The 25,380-nt window shown below is 40.8% G+C and overlaps 1 protein-coding gene across 1 annotated transcript in view; it reads left to right on the forward strand.

Moving 5' to 3' along the window:
* kcnh2b (potassium voltage-gated channel, subfamily H (eag-related), member 2b) overlaps positions 1-25,380 on the forward strand; it is a 269,252-nt gene that overhangs the window by 137,131 nt on the left and 106,741 nt on the right. The window contains exons 3-6 of the mRNA XM_073488708.1: positions 6,449-6,604; positions 7,499-7,712; positions 8,665-8,993; positions 9,089-9,300. Of these exons, the coding sequence (XP_073344809.1) occupies positions 6,449-6,604; positions 7,499-7,712; positions 8,665-8,993; positions 9,089-9,300 (911 nt within the window). The remainder of the gene's footprint in view (positions 1-6,448; positions 6,605-7,498; positions 7,713-8,664; positions 8,994-9,088; positions 9,301-25,380) is intronic.

The raw sequence follows: 25,380 nt of genomic DNA on the forward strand, positions 1-25,380 counted from the left end.
TTTTGTTTCTATCTCTGACTCTCTAAGCACACCCTCTGATCCTTTCACCTCAGTACACAAGTGAGGAGCTGGTTGATTGAACACTAATCTTTATTCCTGTAATCCACTTGTTCTATAGCAGAGATTATGATCTGAATTTCTAATCTAGCACACAGCACAGTGCTCTGTGGCAAAGACAGGCGTGGTTCACCTGTTTATCTCTCTTAGGTTGAAAAGATTAAAAAGAGAGGATGAATGTGAAACCTCTTTGACCTTCTTGGTAGTTCTTCCATCTGAGGAATCTTTCAGCTTCTGATCACAATCCTCTCTCATCTCCTGCTACACTATAAAATAAGATGTTCCTGAGCAGCAATTCCTTCCCTCCTTGTCCCTCTAAACCCAGCAGGCAGCAATGTCCTGTACAGTCTGCAGAGGGTTTCAGGTGCTTTCACTAACACTGAGTAGGAAAAGTGAGGAGCCTGTCTGAATGGACTGTTAACCCAGCTAAACTACTGCCTTTCTTTCTTACCCCCACGTCATCCCACTTCTCCTACTTTCTTTTCATTTTTTTTAAAGGTTTTTCTTAATTTCATTCCCAGTTTGCAAAGAGCCTCAGTAAATCCACATGAACTGATTGAGTGCTTTAAGTACAGCATGACTTTGACCCAGAACAGCCTATACCTCGTAACGGGTAGTTGGTATGTAATTCAGTCAGTTTTTAATCTACATGTGCTTTTGAAGAGGTTATCCTACCATGGATGTTGGGATTGATGATGGATCCTAATCCTTTTCAAGGAGGCCACAGATAATACCAAAACCATCCTTATGATACCATAGATCCCAAACACTGTAATCCTTCTTGATAGACCATATACGGTAGAAAATTTTTTTTTTTCAATGTTTGTTTTTATTCTTAAACAAGTAAAAATCATGCCAATACATTTTTCCCCCCAATATGTTACCAACATTACAAAAAGGGATTCTGGTATAAATAGCTGTGTTGTAATCTGATTGAAATGATTCTGATTAGAGATTCCAATTTAACAGTATAGATGGGCACTAAAAAAGTAATCTGATACAGATGTGTGTTTACATGCCCAAAGCATTTAATCAGATTAATTCATATTAGATTAATATTCTTCATTCATTTGCGCCATCTGTCAATACACTTTTCACATTCATATTTATTTAACTAATGTTAACCGATGTTGTGAAATTAAATGTCCAGTTTGACCTCACCAGTGATGCTGCTGGCCTTATAGAGTAGGACCAGGAGCCTCAGACATGTTATCCTCAATCCCCACACTGTAGCAAGTCATGTTTGCTCTGTCTGGGTCGGAACCATTTTGCCATTTTGACTTTTAGCCCTGTAATGTTAGTAGGCTGCCTTTAAACAACCTTCTCAAACAACTTGTTGTTTCGAGCCTTTCAACCATCAAGCATTTCAACCAATCTTTAACCCCTTTGAGACCTCCAGTTCTTGTATCAGCCACAGACCAGTTTTGTTTGCTTCTGCCATGTTTTTGTGCCCCCTGGAAGCAATGTCACCTCTGATACTACCCCCATGTGGGCCAAGCATGTGCAGAAAGACTATATTTCTTCCAACCAGAGATCAGATCTCTTCTGACTGAGGTGTTTACATGAGACATTTTTATTCTGATTGGGCGTTTAGTCTGATTATTAGTGGAATATTAGGGGCCATGTAAACACAGCTACTGTTTAATTCCCTGAAAACCAGCCAGGTAAAAACAATATTTTAAAATTAGGACATTAGAAACACCTTTATCCAGATTGTACTTTTTTTCTGTGACTGAAAATACACCTGTCCAATCCGGTGGACGTGCCAAAGGTTATATTCTGCCTATATTTTAAAATAAAATCTGAAGACTTCTCAATCAAGTGTAGATTATACAGTTATAGTTAAATAAAACATGCAAAATAAGGAATAATATAAATAGGCAGAATATACCCCTTGGTGTCCACTGGACTGGACAGATGCATTTTTGATATATAAATATGTAATATTCAATTTTATATTTAAATAATCCAGTCGACAACTGAGACAGGGTCTCTGTTTCCAACACTGTTTCTCACTTCACTCAATTGCTGCTGTGTGCTAAAGCATTTGCATCCTCAACAGACAGAGCTATCCAAGGTCCCTTAAATTTAGTAGTTTTGTAGTCTGTTTGGGCATTTAGATTAATTCACTGTGCAATTCACGTAAGAACAACAAGCTCAAATACATCCTGCTACAACTGTTTGCTGCTTCATACAAAAACAAAACTCTCACAGTTTTCTTTTTCTCATTACTAATCTACAAGAGAAGTCGTGTCTGATAGATCTTTTTTTTTTTTGATACATGGGAGATTGTCATTTGTGAGTGACATGCATGTTCTGCATATACAGTGAACCACCAGTCACAATCATTCTTGGTCAATTTATCAATAAAAGCAGAGCCTAGTTTAATAAAATGCACTCCCCTACAAAATCACATATATCCCAGAAAACCAACTTTTTAACCATGTTTTATGACCACTGGACCATGCCTGGTCCACCATGAGCAGTTTGCACTCTGTGCTTTTTTTGGAAGTGTTTTAGTGTATTGTGATAATCTCCCTGAGCTTTGTAAGTCAGCAACGCTGAATCAGATTATCAGCTGGTACACGCTGAATTGGAGTCCATCCAGGGGGAGCATTTAGATGAAATGGCATTTGCCCTGTTAACCTCTGAGCTGAATTTATTTCACATGCTCTCGGAGGAAATCTTTTACAGTAGATACAGATGGTGTGATGGTCAACAACAAATAGGTCTGATTTGTCCAAAAGAAGTTGGCTTAATTCTTCATTTTTATCGCTCTGCCTGCCTGCCACTGTACAGTGCTCTAATGCACTGATGTGTGCATGCATATCATTCATGCATTTATAATAATTGTACATTATATCGGTGTTTAAAGTACATCCACACAGCCGAGTGAGCGTTCCAGATTCATTCGAAGAATTGACAATAACTACTTTATCTTATAATGTATTAGAATTAAAACTATGAGCTGAAGTTAAATCCTCTTGTGTTGACATTTAATCCTACATTGTAGTGTGTGTGTGTGTGTGTGTGTGTGTGTGTGTGCCTGTGTTTGTGTGCATGCACATGTCTGTGTTTGTACAAATCACATCTGTCATCCACAAGACACACATCACTGTGTCCTGTGTCTGAACAGGGCACACACACTCATAGCCTGCTGCGTTTACAGTTTGGTTTGGGAGTCTGCTGAATAAATAAAGAGATACTGGTTCAACATCTGGGACTGACAGCCTGTAATGATATCAAAGTGTTTCTAAGGCATTTTCTTCCACAAATACATGTACACCAGTTTCAAGAATATAAACCACCAAGCAACATGGAGTGTAAAATGAAAGCCCTCTTGAGGGAGGACTAGTGCTGGAAATCTGTCTCTGATTACTGCTCATAATTAGAGTCGGTTGAGGGAATCTAGTAATCCAGTTTAGTCTTTTGGGCAAAGTTAATGAGGACTTTTATTATTTTGTATTTATTATTAAGTTTTTACTTAATCTGCTCACTTGTTTACATGGAACAGGTTGATGTTTGTCCTCCAAACACATCTAACCCTATGCTATTGGTTTGACTTTCCCTTTAGTACAAATCAGCTTGGTGTTACTGCTTCACTTAACGTTCTTGCTTACATGATGACGAGGATATAACATTTTTTATCGTCCAGAAAAGTCTAATAAATTTTATTTAAATAGTCCAAAATCACAAATCAAACTACTTTACAATCTATACAGTGTACGACACCGTCTGTCTGCAGCTGCAGGTCGGTGTAAAGCCGCTTTAGGAGTGATGCAGCAACACCTCCAGTGATCAAAAAGGCTGCTAATGCAAAGTCACGGCTGTTAATGAAAACAGGCATGAATGGACATGACCCAATGGCTTATGAATGAAACATGAGACTGGGCATCTACGTACTGTACACGTGTGCACATAAGCATGCGTGCACACAGGCACACATACACACACGCGCTGTTAGATATGGCCAGATGGTGTAATCCTTTAGTTTTCCCTGTGTTTCATATTTTTTTCCCCTCCTGTGTTGGGATTATGCTGTTGTCCAATCGGATTTCGGCCCACTCTCCAGCGATGATGGGCGCTGAATGACAGGCGGGTGGGTGAGGCAGGCATGCAGCAGATGCACTGTACGTTGGTTTGCACAACATACCGTGTTGGCTGTAAACACTCAACGCTGCCAAATCCGCTGTTGCTGCCATTTGTAGAGCGGGTCACTGACCATCACTGTGCAGGTAAGAGACGGGATGGAGCAGAGCCAGGTATGCCAGGAAATGTGTGTTTTACATCAAAAGGCCACTTTAGGCAGGGAGCAAGGCATCCATGTTTGGAGGAAACAAATATTTGTACAAGGATTACAGTGACAAGCTCAATAGCTTTCTTAAATTCTCAAAATACTCATGCACAGAGTGAGCCTTTATTGTGTTACTGCAAACTGCTTGCATTTTGTTGTAGCTTTGTTTTTATGTTGTTTATTAGTGATGGACAAGGAGCTGATGATCTAGAAGGACACATTGAATTGGATTTAAATTATGTGCAATATGACAGTATGGCTGCTTCTGAGATCATTTTGAATAGCCTTCAGTGAGGGAAGTGACCGTCATTTAATTGTGTTGATTTTTGTGCCATGAAATTGAGCTCTATTTAAACATGCTGTAAGGGAATAAAACTTCCCACATCGGACAAAATCCTTTTTAGTTTGCCATCAGTATGACCTGGATCAATGAGTTGACTCGGCTGATGTGTTTTATCTCACTTTAACCTGCAGTTTATTTATTTCAAACCTACTTTTGGAAATGTGTGGATATTCTTTTCTAGTTGTTGACTTATTGTTAGTGTGCAGAGTGTTCATTTTCTGGAGATTTAGGCATCCACTGTACCTCCTGCTGGATATAAGCTTGTAAGACATAAATTTTCCTGGATATTATCACTACACTTCCACTGTTGAATGTTAAAAATGTTGCAAATACTCCTCCACTTTGACGTGCTCTCATATTGTACCTCAGTAGTTGGATTGATTTTGAACTCTTCTTCTCCTGTTTGATTTGTTTCAGTGTTTCAAATTAAGATGACGTTCTTCATGTCTCAGTGTGTGTGTGTGTGTGTGTGTGTGTGTGTGTGTGTACATGACATGTGTATTTTGATACTTTGAAGTCCCGGTGTCTAAACAAGAATAGCAGCATTATTTGACGTCAAGTCTAGTTGCTATGTACAGTGTATTCAGGCCTATAGACGTGGCAGCGAACTCGAAGCCACTTACTGTCATTTGTGGTCTAATTTCACGCTTACTTAGTTGTTTTAGCACTCATGTGGCAGATTAGTGAACGTGCCCGGCCTCATATGCAGTGAGTGTGTGAGCTGATTAAGCCCAGATGCACATTTAATAAGGAGAGAGAATGGAAAATTAATGTGTGTGTGTGTGTGTGTGTGTGTGTGTGTGTGTGTGTGTGTGTGTGCGTGCGTGCGTGTGTGTGTGCGTGTGCTCACATTCATTGTGACATGCTTGTGTGCAGTGCATGACTTTTCATAATGCAATGTTTCTGCGTGCAGATTCAATATGTAGAATTTCTCCTAGTTGTTAAAACAAGGATTGAACTTGTATTTTATATGTAAAGAATTTTGCTGCTTCCCACATTTATTCTGAAAGTCAGGTGAACTTTTGGAGTCCAAAATATATTTCTGAAGTTTCTCAGCAAAACAGTGTTGCAGCATTCTCCTAAACAACTGAAGGGGGAAAAAAAACAAAAACATATAGCTCCATTCAGCTTGCCTGGAATACTCGAGACCGCTAAGTGATATGAAAAGACATTATTTACACCCTCAATGCACGGCAGAGCTTGTGCACCCACCTCAGACAGACACTTAGTGTCGCAGCTACAATGAAGATTTTAGCTTAAATAGGATGTCAATAACATTTCAATCAGGAGAGACTCGTAATTTTATGAGTGAACATGAAGATTTATTGCCATGTGTACAAAAGAGAATGAGAAAGTCTTAGACAGTTAGACTCCATTGTGATGAAGTAATATTTGGGGAGGTGATGAAGCTGTGCGTAGAATAGGAAACCCCTGATGGAGTCTAGACACTGGTGGTGGTGATGGAGGAAGAAGGATGTCCCCAGCTACTTCAGTTGTTTAGGAGAATGCTGCTACATTGTTTTTCTCTGAAGCTCCAGAAATGTATGCAGAGTACGAAACCTCCCCTGACTTTCCATCGGCATGTGAGTAAGTAGATAGTGACCAAATTCTCATTTTTGGGAAAACTTATCCTATAATCCCAATTCTAAAACCATATGCACTTTCGGCATATTAAGGACTGGAGCTGGATAAAAGCTTTTACCAAATACACTCAGTCTGTCCAAGCTTTCACGTCTTTCTCTCTTCCGACGCAGGTCACTGCTTCCTGTGTATGGTGGATGTGGTGCCAGTAAAGAACGAGGATGGCGTGGTGATCATGTTCATCCTCAACTTCGAGGTCATGACTGAGGGGCCATTCCCAGACCATAAAGAGGAGCTCAACCATCGCCTGCCCACCTGGCTTGTCACCGGTAGCTGCTGGCAAACTTTATTTCTTTGTTTGCTGTTTTCTGTTCCTTGTTACTCAGGTCCAGTTTGAGCAACTTTGGAATGACACAAGAGTCTGTCTTCATCGTTGTTCATCCCAGTTGTCCCACATTAATTATTGAAACGTTGAAGATTTTTGAGTCAAGCATGTTTTTAATTCCTTCCATGTTTGAATAAAAAGCTCAGGTAATCATCCGTATCCAACATTAGGTAAGTGAGTTATTAACTATAGTAAGTAGGGCAGTTACATATGAGTGTAGAAAACAAACGAAAAGAAGAAGAAGAAGAAGCAGAATTCAATGACACACCATTTCTCCTTTTCAATTACTGAAGTTTAATATGTTAAGTCAGTGAGAAGTGACCACCATCACTTTGATTCACCTGGATCATTTGTTCTTTTCATTTTGCACAAAGGCCAGGTGGTCATGATATTTGCTAAGCCATTTTATTCCCCTGAAACCTGAGGACTTGTGTTGGATCAGTTATTACAAATAATATGAACATGCACTTAATGTTCCAGAGGGATAACTCTGGGGGGCAGAGTCTGAAGTAGGACACTAATGATATTTGGGACCAAGTCTGTCTCTTAACCAGATTTCCCGTTTTTGACTTTGCAGCTAAAACCAAAATCTAATCAATGTTACTGTCCCAGATTCCTGGAGTAGATTGTTTTTGAAGCTGTATTTTGGAGGTCTATTAGACTCAGCATGATCCAGTTCAAATCCTTCCGTCTCCTAGCATGACCTCCACTACCTAGAATGTCCTCACAAATTCTATCTGTACTTTGTTTTAGTTTCCGCTTCCTCCCTTCACAGTAGCATATTTGAAATCCACCTGTCACTGTGTAGACAATGAGCCTTTCCCTTCTCCCTCTCCAGGTCGTCCACGAGGCTTCAAGCTGCGCCTGCCATTGCTGCGCTCCTTATCCAACAGCAAAGCGTCTCTGGACGACGCAGAGGCCGGTCATATCCCCACTGCTACACCCCTGCCGCTGCACCCAGACCACCATAGTCACGAGTCCCTAGGCCTGGGGGAGTTCTTGCCCCTTCCCCCTTTACCGTCAGACCACCAGGAGCAAATCAGTGGAAGCAGGTAGGCCCTGTGGATCACTTTCGACAAGTGTTAGGGGACATATAGACATGGACTATCAGAAGCTGTCTTCAAAAACTATTTATGTGAAACATTCATGTCTCACTCTTACATTATTCCTAAAGGTCCCATAATACAAAAGTGTGATTTCCTTTGTTTTTCTTATTATAAAGCAGGTCTAGGTGCTATATAAACACTGTGAAAGTATTAAAATGCTCAATCCACAAAGAAAAGCCCACAGTCTGCCTTAGAAACTGTACCTTCAAACGAGTTGTCAAGACTTCTGTAAGATTGAGATGTCATAACTATACAGCCACCTGCAGAGTTGATGTGGAAAGACAGTGTGGTGCCTGCCCGGGCCTGTGAGAGCTGACAAAGAGACAGGCACTAAAACTGAGCATTAAGTCAGAGGGTGGGTAGAGGTGCTGCAGCAGTGGGCAGTATGAGAAAAAAATGAAAAATAAAAAGTAAAAGCATGAACCTGAAAATAAGCAGAATATGGGACCTTTTCCTATAAAGGGTCTGTGCACAGCCATTTAAGCATGGTGCTATAGACGCAACATTCTAGTTGGATTCTTACAAAATAATGTTCTGCGATCCTCAAATCTGATAGATGTTTCTCTGGCTTTTGTGTAGAATCTTTTTGTTTAGAGACTGACTTACTTAAACTTACTTAGACTTGACTCTTTGTTTTGAATTGATTTCAAATATCAAAATTTGTCTTTTTGACAAATGTTGTGCAAATGAAATCCTATGAAATGAGAATACACCATCCTTTTCCTGCTACAGTGAGGTCGAAGGTCACTTTTGGCTAAAAACAGTGGAATTCTGTTTAGTTCAATGGTTTTTGAGTTTGGGCAAATACTTGCCATCACAATCTTTAGTGTGAAATATACAGTTCAATGACAGACTCAACATTTTGTTGTTAACCATTACATCCTTTTCTGTCTCCTAGGTCAGCTCTACAGAGTTGGCCAGAAGACCGCCAGGAGGACCAGCGGACCTTACTGAGCTCTGACCCTCCTGTGCCCCCTCCTCCCCCTCCCCACAGAACCCACCTGGTGGGTCCCCTCACCCAGTCGTCACCCTGCGTAGCACCTCACCACCGCCTCAGCCTCAACCCGGAGGGCTCGGGCTCCAACTGCACCCTGTCGCACAGCCGCTCGCGGGAGAGCTTCCACAGCATGCGTCGTGCCTCCTCCGTTGACGAGATCGAGGCCTTGAGGCCCGACTGGGACCGAAAGAACCGCCGAGCGAGTATCCGGCCGGGCAGCAGCAGCACTGGTGAGAACGGTGGAGGAAAGACAGACGACCCATTCTATTATCTCCTTTGCCTTTACCTTACCATTTACTTTGTGTGTGTGTGTGTGTGTTTACAGGTGCAGTAAATAGTAAGTCCAACATATTGAACTCCACGTCGGACTCAGACCTCATGCGGTACCGCACCATCTCCAAAATCCCTCAGATTACCCTCAACTTTGTGGATTTCAAACCTGACCCACTCATCGCCCTTCCCTCTGGCGAAATGGACATCATAGCTCCCTGCAAACTCATTGACCGGACCCACCACGTCACAGAGAAAGTCACTCAGGTAGGCTCATGTGTGAAGTGTGCGGTGTACAGGGAGAGGCTGTGTTTGTTATTTGTCCGATCCAGTCTGAGCTGCTGGTACTTTTCCTATTTTTCGTCTCTTTCAGTACTGGAGATATGTGTGCTTGTGTATATACCTCCACATGGAAATAATGTCCATGTATGTGTACGCTCCGGGACAGATATGTAACTGAGTTAGCATAATTCACTCAGCTCCAGCCAGCTTCTTCCACTTACTGTAATATGACACGTCTTCCTGTTGAGAGGATGCTTGTACCACCATCTCAAGTGAATGAGATTGATTGAGGTCTGATGAGATGATGATGGAGGGTGCTGTGGCGGCATTTCAGTGGTTGATAATTAACTCAGGGAGATACAGAGCAAGGATGTATGTTGTGAAGCAGCACTTTCATTTCCTCTGTCTCTCCTGCGTTCTCCCTCCACAGTCAGAACTACAGTCTCTTTCTCTCACAGCAGGCTGCAAACACATCACCTCCATCACACTAATTGCTCTTTAAAAAAACTCCCACCTCTCCCTGTAGATGTTCTGTCTGAAGTTTTGTCTTGCATAGCCAACACCTTGTTACAGGAACACTTCCTGTAGCTGGTTGCATTTGGGCTTAATGAAATAGAATATACAGTAAGGCAAAATTCAAGGGAGCACTGGGTATCTTTAATTGAATAATATGATAAATGTCAACTATGATTCTATTCGTTTTAAGACAAATGACTTGTGAGATGAACTGTCATGTTGAAAAATGATTTGGGTTTGGCCACCACCTGTGTTTTTTCTCTACATCTGCTTAAAAAGCCTTTATCTAAGGAATTTAGTTGAGGAGACACAGAATAGGCAAACATATGGGACTAAAGTCTGCTTTGACTTCACCATTTAACCAAGGAGCTTGGTCTGTTGCACAAAAAACAACCACATACAGCAAACAAGTAAATAAGGAGCCTCAGGTTATAAGAGCCCTTTTTGGAGGTTGTTGTTGTCAGAGAAGGGCTTTATTGATGGTAATGGTCACTTAAACAAGGTTGTGTGTAGGGAAAGCTTTCTTGCCTAATGGTACAGAAAGATTAATCAAGTATTGGGCCTTATTTCTTTATAAGAGGAAGACGTCTTCCTGAGGAGCAGGTTAATTAGGCTCCATCACAGAGTGTTATTGTTTCAGAGCGTCCTGAGAGTCTCTGAACAGTCTTTGTTAGATGAGCAGAGAAAAAAGAGCTTTTTCCAGCCTTCTGAGCAAACCAAAATGGGGCTCTTACCATCAAATATCTACCGATAGAGGTGTATGATGCTCTTGTTCACGCTTCACTTGTACATTTTGCCTCTTTTTTGCTTTCTTGAGTTACTTACTTTGCTTTCCCTGTATGTGTTTTAAAGTTTGTGTATTCTGCAGGTGCTTCTCAGATTGATTGCCAATTTGACATGTCATCAATCAGCTTCATGTAGATGAATCAGTTCTCCTGTGGGATTCATATGACTGTGATGATCAGCAAGGGAAACATTATGGCGAGAAATGTGCCATTAATTTAACAATTTGCAGCCGTCTGACAAAGGAGACGTCTCACATCACTAAAACAGTGACAGCTAGTAACGACTTGTATTAAATCATCCGGTGTTCTTTCATGCTATATTTCAAAATGAATGACGATATTCTTAGATGTCTCTTTTAAGTCAGAAAGGATGCTGAGATTGATGAGCTTGATTTCTGAAGGGGTTCTTTCCTTTCAATTATCCTTGTTTTCTGTGCTGAATTTTTGGAAATATAGTAGAGGAGTGCAAATTCCTCCTTTAAAGCCTTGAGCTATTCATCCTATACTTTGTAAAACTAACATTAACCTGATGGTATCAATCTTTAATCTCTTGTCACATGTTCTTTATTTAAATGTAGTTTCATTGTACCTTTTTTACCTTCAATATGTGCTATCAGACGGTTCGTATTTAAACTACACATTAGATGGTAGAGCCTGACCGATATATTGGTCGGCTGATATTGTCCTATCACAGATACATAACTTAGACAGAATGCAGAAACAGATGCTTAGAGTGATTTAGATTCCCAGTGAAGATTATTGTTTCCATGCACTGATGTCATTTTGGACAGAAGTTCATATTTGAATGTAATGACCTGTTTGAAATCAAAAATCACAGCCTATAAGCGCAACAGACTGTTTGAAGTAGTTTGCCTTGTGGTCCAGCAGAGGGCGCTCTAAAACTTCACTATCAGCTTGACCTACTGCATGCTCTATTGACCCTTGACCTATCAATTCAGCTAGTAATGTTATGTTGGCTGTGTCCCAATTCAGGGGCTGCATCCTTCGAAGGGCGCATTTGAAGGCCAATTACGTCACAACGCCGTGCGAAGGCTGTCCCAATTCGAAGGCTCCTCCAAATGCACCCCTCGTCTCCCTCTTTTTGGAGGACGCACCGCTACTATCCTTCGCGGCCTCCCATATCCCAAGATCCTTTGCGCGCCCGAAAAAGAAGAAAGAAAGAAAGAAAATGCCGACATCAAGTGGTGTAGATGTCACTTTCGCGGGCCTGGGCGGCAGAAATCGTGACGTAAGGGTAAGGGGCGGGAACATCTGGTGACGCAACCAGGAAATGCTCCGAAGGCTAGACCATCCCATTTAACAACGGTTGACGCGGCCTTCGAAGGTCTCTCCGAAGGACTCGCCTTCGAAGGGCGCAAAGGCCGCGTCCTTCGAAGGATGCAGCCCTTGAATTGGGACACAGCCGTTGTTTGCTACAGAAATGGAGGACACTAGCGAGCAAAGTTGTCCTGAGCGGACAGTCACGACACCAAAGCACCTGAGAGGTAGTGTGTGGAAATATTTTTGGTTCTACACTGCTGATGGAAAAGTAACTAACAAAGATAAGGCTGTGTGTCGACTTTGTACAAAGCAGCTGTCTTACTCTACAACGACAACAAATCTGCAGACTCACTTGCTAACTTGCCACCCACGTGAGGCAGCGGAGGCCCTGGCACCAGAGACGAGCGGAGCTGCCGTAGCAACGTCAAGTGTATATCGTATCATATTTTTTTCTACTCCCTAATGTCAGTATTGGCATCAGCCCAAAAATCCAGTATCAGTCCTGCTCTAATACATAGTACGTTTGCATATCACAATATAAAAACAGGTTATTGTCTATAGTAAATATTACGGTTTATTTTGCACAAGAATCAGTCTGTCTAGTTTGTCTCTTGGGACTGTCTGAGATGCTCTCAACTTAGGTTTTTTTTTTATTGAAACTTTAATATGAGGCCAGTGAAATTCTTTAACCTTGTGTAATCAGCCTGGTGTTTTTGTCTCGCTCTCACATTTTGAAGCAAATGTTGGGAGTTCAGTGAACAAAGATCAGTAAAAGATCAAGCTAATCTCTGCTTGGACTGTAGTCTACACCCTGTTACTAAAGATGAATATGAATGATCTCTTTCATATTGTGTGAGTGAGACAGAGCTCAGTGTTCTCTCTGAGTCAGAACGGGAACATCGACAGAGATTAATCCAAAGATGATGATGCAACACAATATAAATTTAATGCAGTCATGCTGCACAGTATGTTAGGTACAGCTGGCAAGGTCAAAACTTAACCCTCAGTGCATGTGTGTGTATTTGCATGTATGTGCATTAGGCCATACTGCATATTGTGGTTATCTTATAGTGCAGATGGAGGAAACAGCACCAGCTGTGTCTCCAAATGCTATGGCCTGCTATTTATAGACAGTTAAGGACAGAATGGAAAAACACAAGATGAGCTGCATTTTCACTGCTTATATCTTCCATCCATTTAACATGAACATTTTGTAACATTATATTGGGAAGGTGTCTCTGTTTCTTTTAAACTCACATCAGGGGGTAATGGGGAAAGAAGAGGAAGTGTAGAAGTCATGAACTCATAACAACATCATAACTGCTGGGTGTTTTTTTATGTAAGCCCCATAAGACCTGCCTCCACCTGCCCTCTGACCTTCCTGATCACTGTGTTTACAACTACAGAGAGAGGAATAATCACTTAAATCTACAACTGAGCCGTGTGATTCAACTCCAAACCTTCTTACTCTTTGATCTGTGTGCTAATACCTGAGAACAACTGCTCACTGGATATTATGTTATTGTAAGAGCTCATGCATTACCATCTCAGGCCTGAAGATGGCAGCACCACATCAGGATGAGTGATGACAGGACTGCACCCGTCAGAGGAGCACAGAAGAAGATGTTGAAAGGCAAACAAGGCTGAATAATTTAAGTGTTCCATAAAACAGAAGACATGCAGATTTTCTCTCTCATTTGGAATGGCTCGTGGCACTGTCCCCTTTTCCTGCTATCAGCATGTTGTTTTTTGCCTCTTGCACTCACACTGACTCATTAATGCTGACTTCAGTTGCTTTGTAAGTTTATGGCAGTATTGTAAATCCATCATCTACCCTTAAATGGTGTTGTCTATTCTATATGTAGTTATCATTGGCACTGTCTGCTCATCAATCATGGTCATAATCGATAAAAAATCGTTTTTTTCTTGCAGTCTTGCCTCTATGTTAGCTTTTATGTAGACTTGAGGGCAGGTGACCTGTGATTGACACATGACCCAGTCTAATAAGGGAGACTGAATACATGGATGGATAGATAGAAAGGGAGGAGTGGCTGAGAGGACGCCAAGAAAGAGACTGTCTTACTCAGTATTTAGAGAGGCAAGAAGGACCAAGCAGACCAGTGAACAGTGTAGAGATGAACTGGGATCATGCCTCACTGCACACATACACACTGTAGTTACACTCATAGCTTCTCTGACTATAGCCATGTCCTATAGGGGACACTTGATTAGCTACCGACTCAGATATACACTCCACACACTCACCCATCACAGCTCTCATAGAATATTCCTGACACACACCCAGCTCCATACATGGCATTCCTATAAGCATCCACACATACACACACAGCAGGGCAAACTCACAACACCCTGACGCTCTCTTACACTCAGGCATACACACACACTCACATGCTGCCTCTCCACTCAAGCAGCCTGTCACATCCAACTCCACAGTGGGACCCGATGGAGAACTGGGTGGGACACACCTCGCCCAGCAGCAAAGCGGTAGGAACGGTCACCTTAAAATTGAACAGACTGCAGCCCGTGTCAGAAGTCTGAGTTTCGGTGCATATGTTATTGCTTATGGAGTTAGGAAGGCCTGGACGTTGGTAGAGTGCTGATGCTGTGGTCTCATTTACTTTACAGTGATGGTTTTATTTTATGGCTTTACATGATGTGTGACTCAGTCTGAAAGTTATTCAGTGGCTGGAGATTAGGCAGGTTTGGGAAGGAACAGATAATATCTAGATGGTACTACAATCCTTTAACAAAGTGGTTATTGGAAGTATTGTTAAGGTGTCATGTTTTGTGGGGGAATTTAAGACTATTTTTCATACAGTACCTTGATTGTTGGACTGTATGTGATCAAAATACAGCATCGCCTTTTTTTTTCAAGTGAAGTAATCTCAAAATAAGGTTACAATACTAAATCTGTCTAATCCTCTGGATTAACTTGCAGATGACACATTTTCTGTGGGATTACAGATGCAGCAATGATCAGAATTTTAATACCTTTCATTTCCAGGATTCTCATAAAATGCATTTCCCTCCTTGCAATTATTTAAATTTTGTCATGTAGTCATTATTTATTTTTCACATGGTTGTATAGCAGCTATGCATGGACTCTTTAAGTTTCCTGCCCTGTTTTCTTTAATGATGAAAGTAGAAGTCAAACTGTTTGGTCTTGGTGTGGCTTGTAGGATCTCTTCTGGTCCAATTTGTCTGTGTTGGTAGTGTGACGACACAGAGGTCCACTTCACAATTAGAAACAAAACAGGAGCTCTAATGAACTTTGGGGTGTGTTGACAAGATTCAGTTCGAATTAAGCAGCATGTAAAAAGTCCCAAATTTTGGGTAGATTTCTAAAAATAAAAAAAAAAGAGGGATAAAATGCGATGAGAGTCTAATGCTGAGTACCCTGCTGGAGAAATTATGAATGGGGGTGTCACAAATTGTCTTAATTAGAATGATTTATTTGTTTAGTTTTTCTAAGCCAGCACATTCCTCTCCTCTCCCTGCTGAGCCACTGAAACTTAAACAGTTTTCCTTCAGTATATTTCATCAAGACAAACACCCACATAAACGCGGTGTGGCTGTGGCTCCAGAGGGAGCGGGCTAAACGTAAATCGCTTTGTCCGTTAGGTGGAACGGTGCTATTTAAGTGGTTTACCATACATAATCAAAAAATCATTAGTTTTGGGGTAGTAGTGGTTTAAAATCATACTTTTAATCTGTAACCACGTGAGGCTGCTGCTACTTTGTGAATTCAGAGCTGTGTGTATATAGGGTATTCACCCAGGGTACTGTAATGAGCCACTTTTCAAAGGACACTTACATTACAGACTTATATTACATTAAACTGAATGTAGGTTGTGTATATTTCTTTAATGAGCTGGCTTTACAGGGAATGAGAGGAACCAATCTCTGTGGAGAAGGCAGGAGGACTGTCTTTACTGTGCTGTGTTTGTGTTTATATATGCATCCTCTGCTGTGATCTGAAGGTGCATTAGGGATATATTGAACGTGACTGTACAAGAATCTTTGCGTATTTGATATGGTTGAGAAGGATATTTTTTGTTGTCATTGAACTCTAATCACCCACTTGAGCACAAGCTGGGGGTCTTCAGAACCCTAAACCATCGGGCTGAGAACGTGCCCACAAAGACAGAGGGGAAGGAGAAGGAACAGAAGCACATCAAGGGAGCAACAAAAACCTGTGGATACCCAAACTGGACCTTTGTCAAAATGTCTAAAAGATCCAGAGCAGACAGAGAGGAGGAGACGAGAAAACCTAACAATGTCGTCATTCCCTATGTCGCAGGAACATCTGAGAAACTCAGGAGGATCTTCAAGAAACATCATATACCAGTTCACTTCAAACCTACCAACACACTGAGGCAAAAACTTAGTAATGTAGTTTATGCTGTTCAATGCTGCCAGGACTGCACAGATTTGTACATTGGGGAGACAAAACAACCTGGAGGGCCAACTCCTCAGGTCAAGACTCTGCTGTCCACTAACATCTGAAGGAGAAAAATCATTCCTTTGAGGACAACAATGTAAATATATTGGCCAGAGAAGACAGATGGTTTGAAAGAGGAGTAAAAGAATCCATCTATGTCAAACTGGAACGACCGTCTTTGAACAGAGGAGGTGGCCTAAGACATTACTTATCACCCACCTACAATGCTGTACTGAGTTCTCTCCCCAGACAGCTTAACAACCATTCACACCTGGGCTCACCTAGCCCTAGCAACCCGCATAAAGGCCGGTTGGGTCAATGACCCACAAGTGGCCCTAACAACTCTGTAAGGACACTCCCACACAGAGTTTAAAAGCCTGCAGCTCCCCTCCAGTTAGTTAGAACTGAAGAAGCCTCTTGGATGAGAGGTGAAACGTCTTCAAGGAACTGAAACACATCCAGTTGACTACGATACAGCACTTAGTAGCATTGACCGTATTCCCACTTTGTTAGTTTTATATCCTCAATAGCTTTTCTCTAAATGAAGCTTAGTGTTAGTTCATGCAGGACACTGAAGTCATACGCCCCAGCTGTAATCAGCTGACCACTTATTGGTTCATCGTTACCAATAAGTTACACACCAATCACAGCTATTCTTACCACAAGAATAAATACTGCCACACACTGCTGCGGCTGGCAAGCTCACCACCACCACCCCAGCCTCCACCTTTCTAGTTCAAAATCCTATCAGGGCTCAAGGTTAGAATTAAGAAATGTATTTGCATTTAATGTCTTGCCTAGGGCTCACTCCTGTACACCCTCGGGGTCTTCTGCATTGCACTCCCTGTTTTGGCTTAGAATGCTGCTGGGTCAATTCAGGGAGCATCTACGAACGGAGCCACCCACGCTAAGCATAACTGGATTGGAGGGTTCTTATACTGATATATCTGTGATGTGATGATATAGGCCAACCGACATATCAGTCGGGCTTTACTACGTACAGACATATATAGATAGATATTTCTAAATATATATGGGTATCTTGAGAACTGAAATTGCAAAAACAAACAAAAAACAATTATATGGTTCATATTTACATTTACACACAGTCTCTCTGTTCCTCATGCCCCTATGCTGTCCACTATTCATAGCTCCGAGTTTCTTTCCCATCTGTTCTCCCTCCAGTAAATTGCACACAGGTCACCACATGACTCGTCGTCACACCATACATTTTTGGAGGTGGGTACACAGTGGTTGTTTTTGTGGGGATCGACTCTTTCAGTAAAGTGATGGCCTCTCAAACTTTGTGGCAACCCACTTAGTGAGTGGAGGGCTTGCGCTCTAAAAACTAGAGCGATCGTACAGTAAAACCTTAATTATGCATTGGGGAAAACAGCCTCAAACTTAAAACCATGTTTTGCTAGAAGATTAAAAGTATAACAGAGACTTTGATCAGAGTTCATTTTCCCTACATGCCACTGCTTCATCCCTGGTTGTTAGCGTACAGTATAGCAGAGCTGCTCAGGATGCAGCCCCTGTTCTTCCATTAATTGAATTCTCTACTAGTCAAAGTCTGATGACACATATTTGCATACGGTCATGAGTATGCATGAGCTCTCTAAATAGTGTATGACGTGAATGATTCAAAGCTGGTATTTTTAGCAGTGCCACATGTTTGTTTTTTTTTGCTGAGAATGCGCCACAGGGGCTGGGCTCTAATGTGACACTGTGGTTGTTTTGGTGAGAAATACACCTCTGGCAAAGTCCCACAGCAGGTCTGTGTCCGTTAAATAGGACAGAAATTAGTACAAACGAAGGATTTTATGGTCTCCAAAAAGAGAAGCAGAAGTCAGTCTATCTGGATGAAAGTACTTTATCCAGCATGTGCGTCTGTTTCAGCCTGAGGGTTATTTTAAAGACACCTGAAGGTTTTAATTGTTTGATTTCTTTCTCTTGTTTTTGTCACTTCTTTACAGTAGTATATGTCGTTATTAAGCGATTTGACATGTCCAGACAGCAGCTAAAAGAACAAAATTTGAATTTTGCAAACGTCTCTTCCAGACATGAGACCGAATTGCATCAGTAGATCTCATAGTAAAAAGAGAGCATGCTTAAATGGATGCTTTAAAGCTGTCATCTTGTTCTTGTCCACATAACACATCTTCATTCAGAAACGAATGAATATGTTGATTGTCCTCCAAAATGACATATATCACCGTGCTTCATATGGTTGCTGTTTGGTTAGGCTTACCTGCAGATTCCACCGGATACGTGTCCGCTGCGTTACGGCTGCATTACGGCTCGGTTTCACTCTAGTCTATGTGTTACTCATGATAATACTTCTCCTCACTTCCTCCTTTGCAGCTGTAATAATTACTACATCCGCTAGAGGTCGCTGTCTAACAACAAATGTTGATAAGGGTTGTAATAACCTGCTGTCTTTTTCAACCAATATGGTAACTTTTTCTTTTTTTTTTTTGTCATTTACTTTTTATTGGTTTTTGATTTTACATGTAAACAGACAAACCGTCAAACAATCAACATGAAGACCTATGGACGAGTACAGAAGTATCAAGGAGAAAGCAAGAGCATATACAAGGGGACTGGTTAACACCTCCAGTGTAGAACTCGAGAGAAAGAAAAAAAAAGTTAAATAAATAAAATAGTAAGTACATAAAAGTATTCTGATAGTCCAGACTGGAATTACCTGAAATCCGGTCTTATGGTAGAAACATAAGCACTCCATTTTTGCCAATTATCTATAAATGCCTCATTTTGTGTTCTTAAATTAAAAGTAATTCTTTCCATTACAAAGATGCTGTACACTGTATCAATCCATTCATCTACACTAGGTGCCTCCCTCTTCAGCCATTTCTTCGTTATTGATTTCTTACAAGCCACCAGTAATATTCTCAATAAATATTTATCTTTGTTCCTCCATTCCAGTTCCTGTAAGTCCACCAGATATAGCAAATTGAAACAAAAAGTTATTTTTGTTGAAAACACAGTCTCTAGTGTTTGATGTACACGTAGCCAAAATGGGGTCACAACAGGGCAACACCAGAATATATGATAGTGATTCGCCTCTTCGCTTCCACAACATCTCCAACATTCTATCTGATTGGAATATGATCTCTTTTGATATGGGGTACAGAAATAGCGAATGACATTTTTCCATGCATATTCCCTCCAGAGCGGAGAATTTGTTGTTTTCCATTGTTGTTTAAAAATTTCCTTCCAGTTCTCCAGAGAAATTATGGTGTTGCCTTCAGTTTCCCACCTTGATTTTACATTAGATGTATTTTCTTTGTTGAAAGATTGAAGACTTGTGTATAGTTTTGAAATTATCTTCTTATAAGGTTCATCTTTATAAGCTTTTACAAATACCTGTAGAATATCATTTTCAGGTTCATAATTTTTTATAATTTTTTTCCCAATATAGTCTCTTATTTGTATATACCTGAATAGGTCCTGGTTCTGTAAACCAAATTTGTCTTTAAGATCTTGGAAACTTGTAACCGTTCCTTTACTTATTAGTGAATGGTATGTTGTAAGCCCTAAGGAGGTCCATTCCTTGAATCTGTGGTCGTGTTGATTAGGTGTAAATTGTGGGTCATAAGCAAACCATTTCAAGATTTCGAGTGTCTTTTTTAAGTTGAACTGTTTTGATATTTCACTCAGAAGCTTTAATGAATTAGTGATCCATGGATTATCTTGATCGGTAAGTTGTTTGTGTAGTGATGGGTCCCCGATCAACGCAGTGACTGGAAAACCTTTTCCCATTGTTTGTTCAATACTTTTCCATCTGGCCTTGTAACTAGGTGTACACCAGCAAATTAAAGGCCTAAGTTGGGCTGCCTTGTAATAGTCTTTTAGAATAGGAAGAGCTAGTCCTCCTTTTTCTTTTGAAAGCTGGAGTATCTTATATCGTATCCTGGGTTTTTTCCCAGCCCATATGTACCTAGAAATTAATCTGTCCCATTCTTGAAATTGTTTTTCTGGTGCTTCTAAGGGTAATGACTGAAAAAGGTATAGAACCCTTGGCAGTATGTTCATCTTGATGGATTCGATGCGTGAGCTGAGGCTTAGATATGGTATCAGGCTCCATCTGTGAATATCTTTCTTGATTTCCTTAATAAGAGGTTTATAATTGATTTCGGCTAATCTTGACAGATCTTTAGGAATATGAATTCCTAGATATTTTATAGATTTTTCATCCCATTTTAGCTGGTATTTCTGACGGAGATCAAGGGGGGGATTATAATCAAAACTAAGGATCTGTGTTTTTTGAACATTCAATTTGTATCCTGAGAAAGAGCCATATTCATTTAAACATGTCATTAATGCTGGCAAGGATCGTGTTGGGTTACTCAGATATATTAATACATCGTCAGCAAATAACGCCAGTTTCTGGTCATCTACCATTTTTATCCCCTCAATTGCTTCGTTTTGTCTTATTCCTTGAGCTAAAGGTTCGATAAAAATAGCAAAGAGAAGAGGACTCAGTGGGCATCCCTGTCTCGTTGAGCGTTCAAGTATAAATGATTCTGAGAGTTCTCCATTAATCTTCAGCCTTGCTGATGGGTTTTTGTATAGTGTTTCTATTGTTTGTATTATTGTCTCATTAAAGCCAAATTTTTCCATTACCTTGAATAGGAAGGTCCATCTCACAGAATCGAAGGCTTTTTCTGCGTCCAAGCTCACTATCATAGCCTGGAGATTGTTTTGGTTGGTATGTCTAATGATCTGTAGTGTGCGTCTTATATTGTCTTGAGTTTGTCTACTTTGAATGAAGCCGGTTTGATCCAAATGTATGATCTGTGGTAGAATCTTGTCAAATCTTTTAGCAAGGATAGAAGTGAACATCTTGTAATCTAGGTTTAATACACTAATTGGCCTGTAATTAGTGCATTCTGATTTATCTTTTCCTGGTTTTGGAATAACCGATATTGTTGCTTCCCTCCAGGAAATTGGAGTCTCTTTTGTTTGCAAAATCCAATTAAATGTTTTCACCAAAATAGGCGTCAATACATCTCTTAGAGTTTTGTACCATTGTGCTGTGTATCCATCAGGACCTGGGGATTTATTTGTTTTCAGTCTTGTTATGGCGTTTTTGACTTCTTCTGTTGTTATCACTGACATTAATATATTATTTTGAGTTTCAGAAAGAACCGGTAAGTCCAAGGATTTCAAAAAATCTTCCATTTTTGTGTCGTTATCTACCTGTGGTTGAGCGTATAGTTTTTGATAAAAAATTTTAAAGCAATTTTTAATATTATCAATGTCATGGTGAGTTTGTTTAGACACTGGGTCTTTTATGGAGTAGACAGTACTATCTGCTTGTTGTTTTCGCAGTTTAAAGGCAAGGAGTCGAGCATGTTTACTGCCTCCTTCATAGTATTTTTGTTTAGTGTACATTAATTTTTTCTGGATTTCCTGTGCATATATCTCGTCTATTTCATTTTTTTTAATTTTCATCGCTATTTTTATATTTGAGTTTAATGAATTTTTATGTTGTTGTTCTAATATTTCTAGTTCGTTATGAAGTTTATCCAGTTTTTCCTTCCTGCGTTTCTTAAGCAAGGATGTCATAGCGATTAATTTACCTCTCATTACTACCTTGCATGCGTCCCAAAGCACAGTCGGTGACACCTCTCCGTTATCATTAAATTTGAGATATTCCTTTATTTCGTTTGTTAAATGTTCTGCTGTGTCTTTATTTAAGATACTGGAGTTCAGTTTCCAGAGCGTTTCTTTACGTCTAGTTCCTATGTTTACTGACAAATAAACTGGGCAGTGATCTGATATATCCATACATCCTATTTGACATTTTTCCACCCACTGTTTATCCTTCCCAAACATCAGGAAATAGTCGATTCTTGAGTATGTTGAATGTGGGGAGGAGAAGTAAGTATAATCCTTAGTTAACAAGTTATTTTCTCTCCATACATCAACTATATCTAACTCTGCCATTAAAGTGCGTGTTTTTTTTGCAATATTATTGGGTTTGTGCATTCTCGTACCAGAGGAGTCCATGTTTGGGTTTAAAGTTAAATTGAAGTCTCCTCCACAAATTGTTATTCCCTCTGATTCCATCAATATTCTGTCAAATATTTGTTGATAGAATTCCCACCCTGACCCTGGTGGTGCATATACATTATACAGAGTTATTAAAACACCATCAACCTTGCCCTTAATCAAAATAAATGTACCTTCCTTGTTTGTTATTTGTGTTAGATGTTCATAAACAATATTCCCTGAAATCAAAATTGCCACACCTCTATTGTGTTTTGATCTATTCGAGGATGAGAACACATGCTTAAAACCTTTCCTTTTAAGTTTGTTGTGTTCTATTTCTGTGAGATGTGTCTCTTGTAGGAAGGCTATATCTATTTTTTCTCTCTGTAATTTAGTTAAAATTTTGGTCCTCTTAGCCGGTTTAAGAATCCCGTTCACATTCAAAGTAACTATTTTCACCATTTGTCCGATGGCGTAGTGTAACTTAAAACCTCCCCATGTAATGTATTACCCTCAATTATTATTGCAGCTGTATGTAGGTCTTCAGAACAGTAACAGGATGGACAGAACAACGTCACAACAGAAATACAAACAAGAACAGTCTCTTCCGTGAGTAGGGAAAACGTTATTCCCTTTGAGTCCCTGTTGGTGGGTGGGGGGATATTCCTTCTCCGAAGGACGGGGCCCCCCCTAGGGGTGGAGTGATCTCTTCCATTCCTCCTAGACATGTCCAACATTATTCTAAATGTAATCCAGCCAGTCGGATGCATTTTCCTGTACGTTTAGTAGTGACCAGGCAGTTTTGCAGGGTTAGAGAGGGCTATATTTTGGAGGGGGTCTTTAAGAAGGGGGCAGAGAATAAATAAAGAGGAAATGCAAACCTTGCATCTTAAAACTAAATGCGTTATAGAATAAAAATAATAATAATGGTAATAAAATAAAATAATTACTTTGCCCTTATGTCAATCAGAACTGAAAATGTATCTTTCCTGAGCGATGTCCTTGTGTGTCTTTTACCCCCGTCACCTCCATCACCTCTACTATTAGTTCTTTTGGATTCAGTCCTGCATGGTCACTTATCTGACTCATCAGCGCTGTGTTTCTCTCCTGAATTCCTGCAGTCTCTCTCTCACCCGTGATGCCGTCTGGTTTCCGTCTTCTCTGGAAGCTACGCGTTGCCATGGAAACGCTTTCCGGATACATTCCTCCATGTTCATGTCCAATGTGGCCCTCGGAGTGTCCACTTCTATTCCGTGTGCCCTCAGGGCGGGTGCTGCCTCCCAAGCACTCTCGTAGGTCCGAGTCCCACTGCTCCAGTGGATGCGGATTCTTGCGAGAGGGGTTTGGAAACGTATTCCTTTTTCTTTTAATGCCTTCTTGATTTCTTTATAGGCTCGGCGCTTTATCATTACTTCATTCGAGTAGTCGTGGTCAAAGAAAATCTGCTTTTCCCCCACACACACTTTCTTTTTCCATGCTGACTTTAGCACCATCTCTTTGATTTCAAATCGTAAAAAGTTCACGATAACAGACCTGGGTGGTGAGTTGGTGTCGGGTTTTGCAACTAATGCTCTGTGTGCTCTCTGGATCTCCAATTTGACTCCGTCCGGCAGGGCGAGTTCGGCGATGAGCAGATTGTTGACAAAATCCACCATTGAAGTGCCTTCTGTATTTTCCGGTACCCCGTAGAGCCGTATGTTGTTTCTCCTGGATCTATTCTCTAAATCGGTCAGTTTTTCTTGCATCTTACTGTGTTGGTTAAGAAGCAACAGGAGGGCATCTTTCGCCACCGGGCCGCTGGCCTCCAGGTCTGATATGCGTGTTTCGGCTACGCTGATAGCCTCACCTTGGGCTTGTAGAGTAGCGGCAGTTTCGGTTAGCTTCTGGCTAATATCCTCTTTGAATGTAGTTAACTCTTCTCGTACGTCTCTTCTGAGGTCGGTCTGAAAGTCTTTGAGAGTATTTTGCATCTCACGTTTGAACTCCAGCAGGTTTTTGATAACCGACGTTAATTCTTGAAGTATGTCACCAGCTTGAGTTTTCTCAGTTAGCTTCGTCGTGTCGCCATTTTCTTCCTCCTCGGAGTCCTCTGAGTCGGGTAAGGGTTGTAACGACGGTTGCGTTATATTCCCTGCTCTCTGTGCACTTTTTTGTCCTCTGTTTGTCCTCGCTCCTTTCATTGTGATGAAACACAGCCTCTGAAGTGTATATATCTCGAGTATTATTTAGTTTTGCAACCGACTGGTATGGAGCTACCGTCTACTGCTGCATTCCACTATGCCGCCTTAACCGGAAGTCCAATATGGTAACTTTTTCTGATGAGGAAGGGCTCCATATTATACACTTTGTTAATCAGCAAAGCGAAAATACTGTGTCAAGAAGAAGAAGGTAACAGTACTTATTTAGGCTATTTGCTGCCTGCAGCCATACTCCATAGTTCAAGTAAAGATTTTCCTGTTTGCATCCCATATCTTAAATAGACTTCTTTTTGCATTGAAATTTTTGTATTTCCTTTTAATTCAGGGTTTTCCTGTCGTTTTGGGAGCAGTTTCAGTGTGACAATATGGTAATATTTTGGTGAGAAAAGCACATGTGTGCAGTGCGGGTGCCTGACTGTCAGTTAAATGGGCTGGAATAGAGTGGAGTCTGGGAGCATGTGACGCACTCAACCTGCAGGACTGTAATTTAGCCGCCTGCTCAGTGGCTCTGCCTCAATAGCTCAAATTGATTGAGTGCTTCCTCCGTGTGAGTTCAATGACCCACGAAGAAGGAAAGCTTGTCGTCAGTGTCTTGAAGCAATGTGTATCTACCAAAAGACTGTCTTCAGCCCTGTTTAGATTAAACTAGTTTTTACAAGGGTGTGTCCAGTAATTGTACAGGTCAGAGACCAGAGTACATAGTGATAATAATCTGATCCAGATCACCTGTGTTTGGTTAGACAGCCTCCATGAAAAATAAATCACTTAATGGCATCAAAAGACACATTTTGTCACCTGGGATGCT

This window comes from Pagrus major, chromosome 19 (genome assembly GCF_040436345.1).
Source record: "Pagrus major chromosome 19, Pma_NU_1.0".
NCBI lineage: Eukaryota > Metazoa > Chordata > Actinopteri > Spariformes > Sparidae > Pagrus > Pagrus major.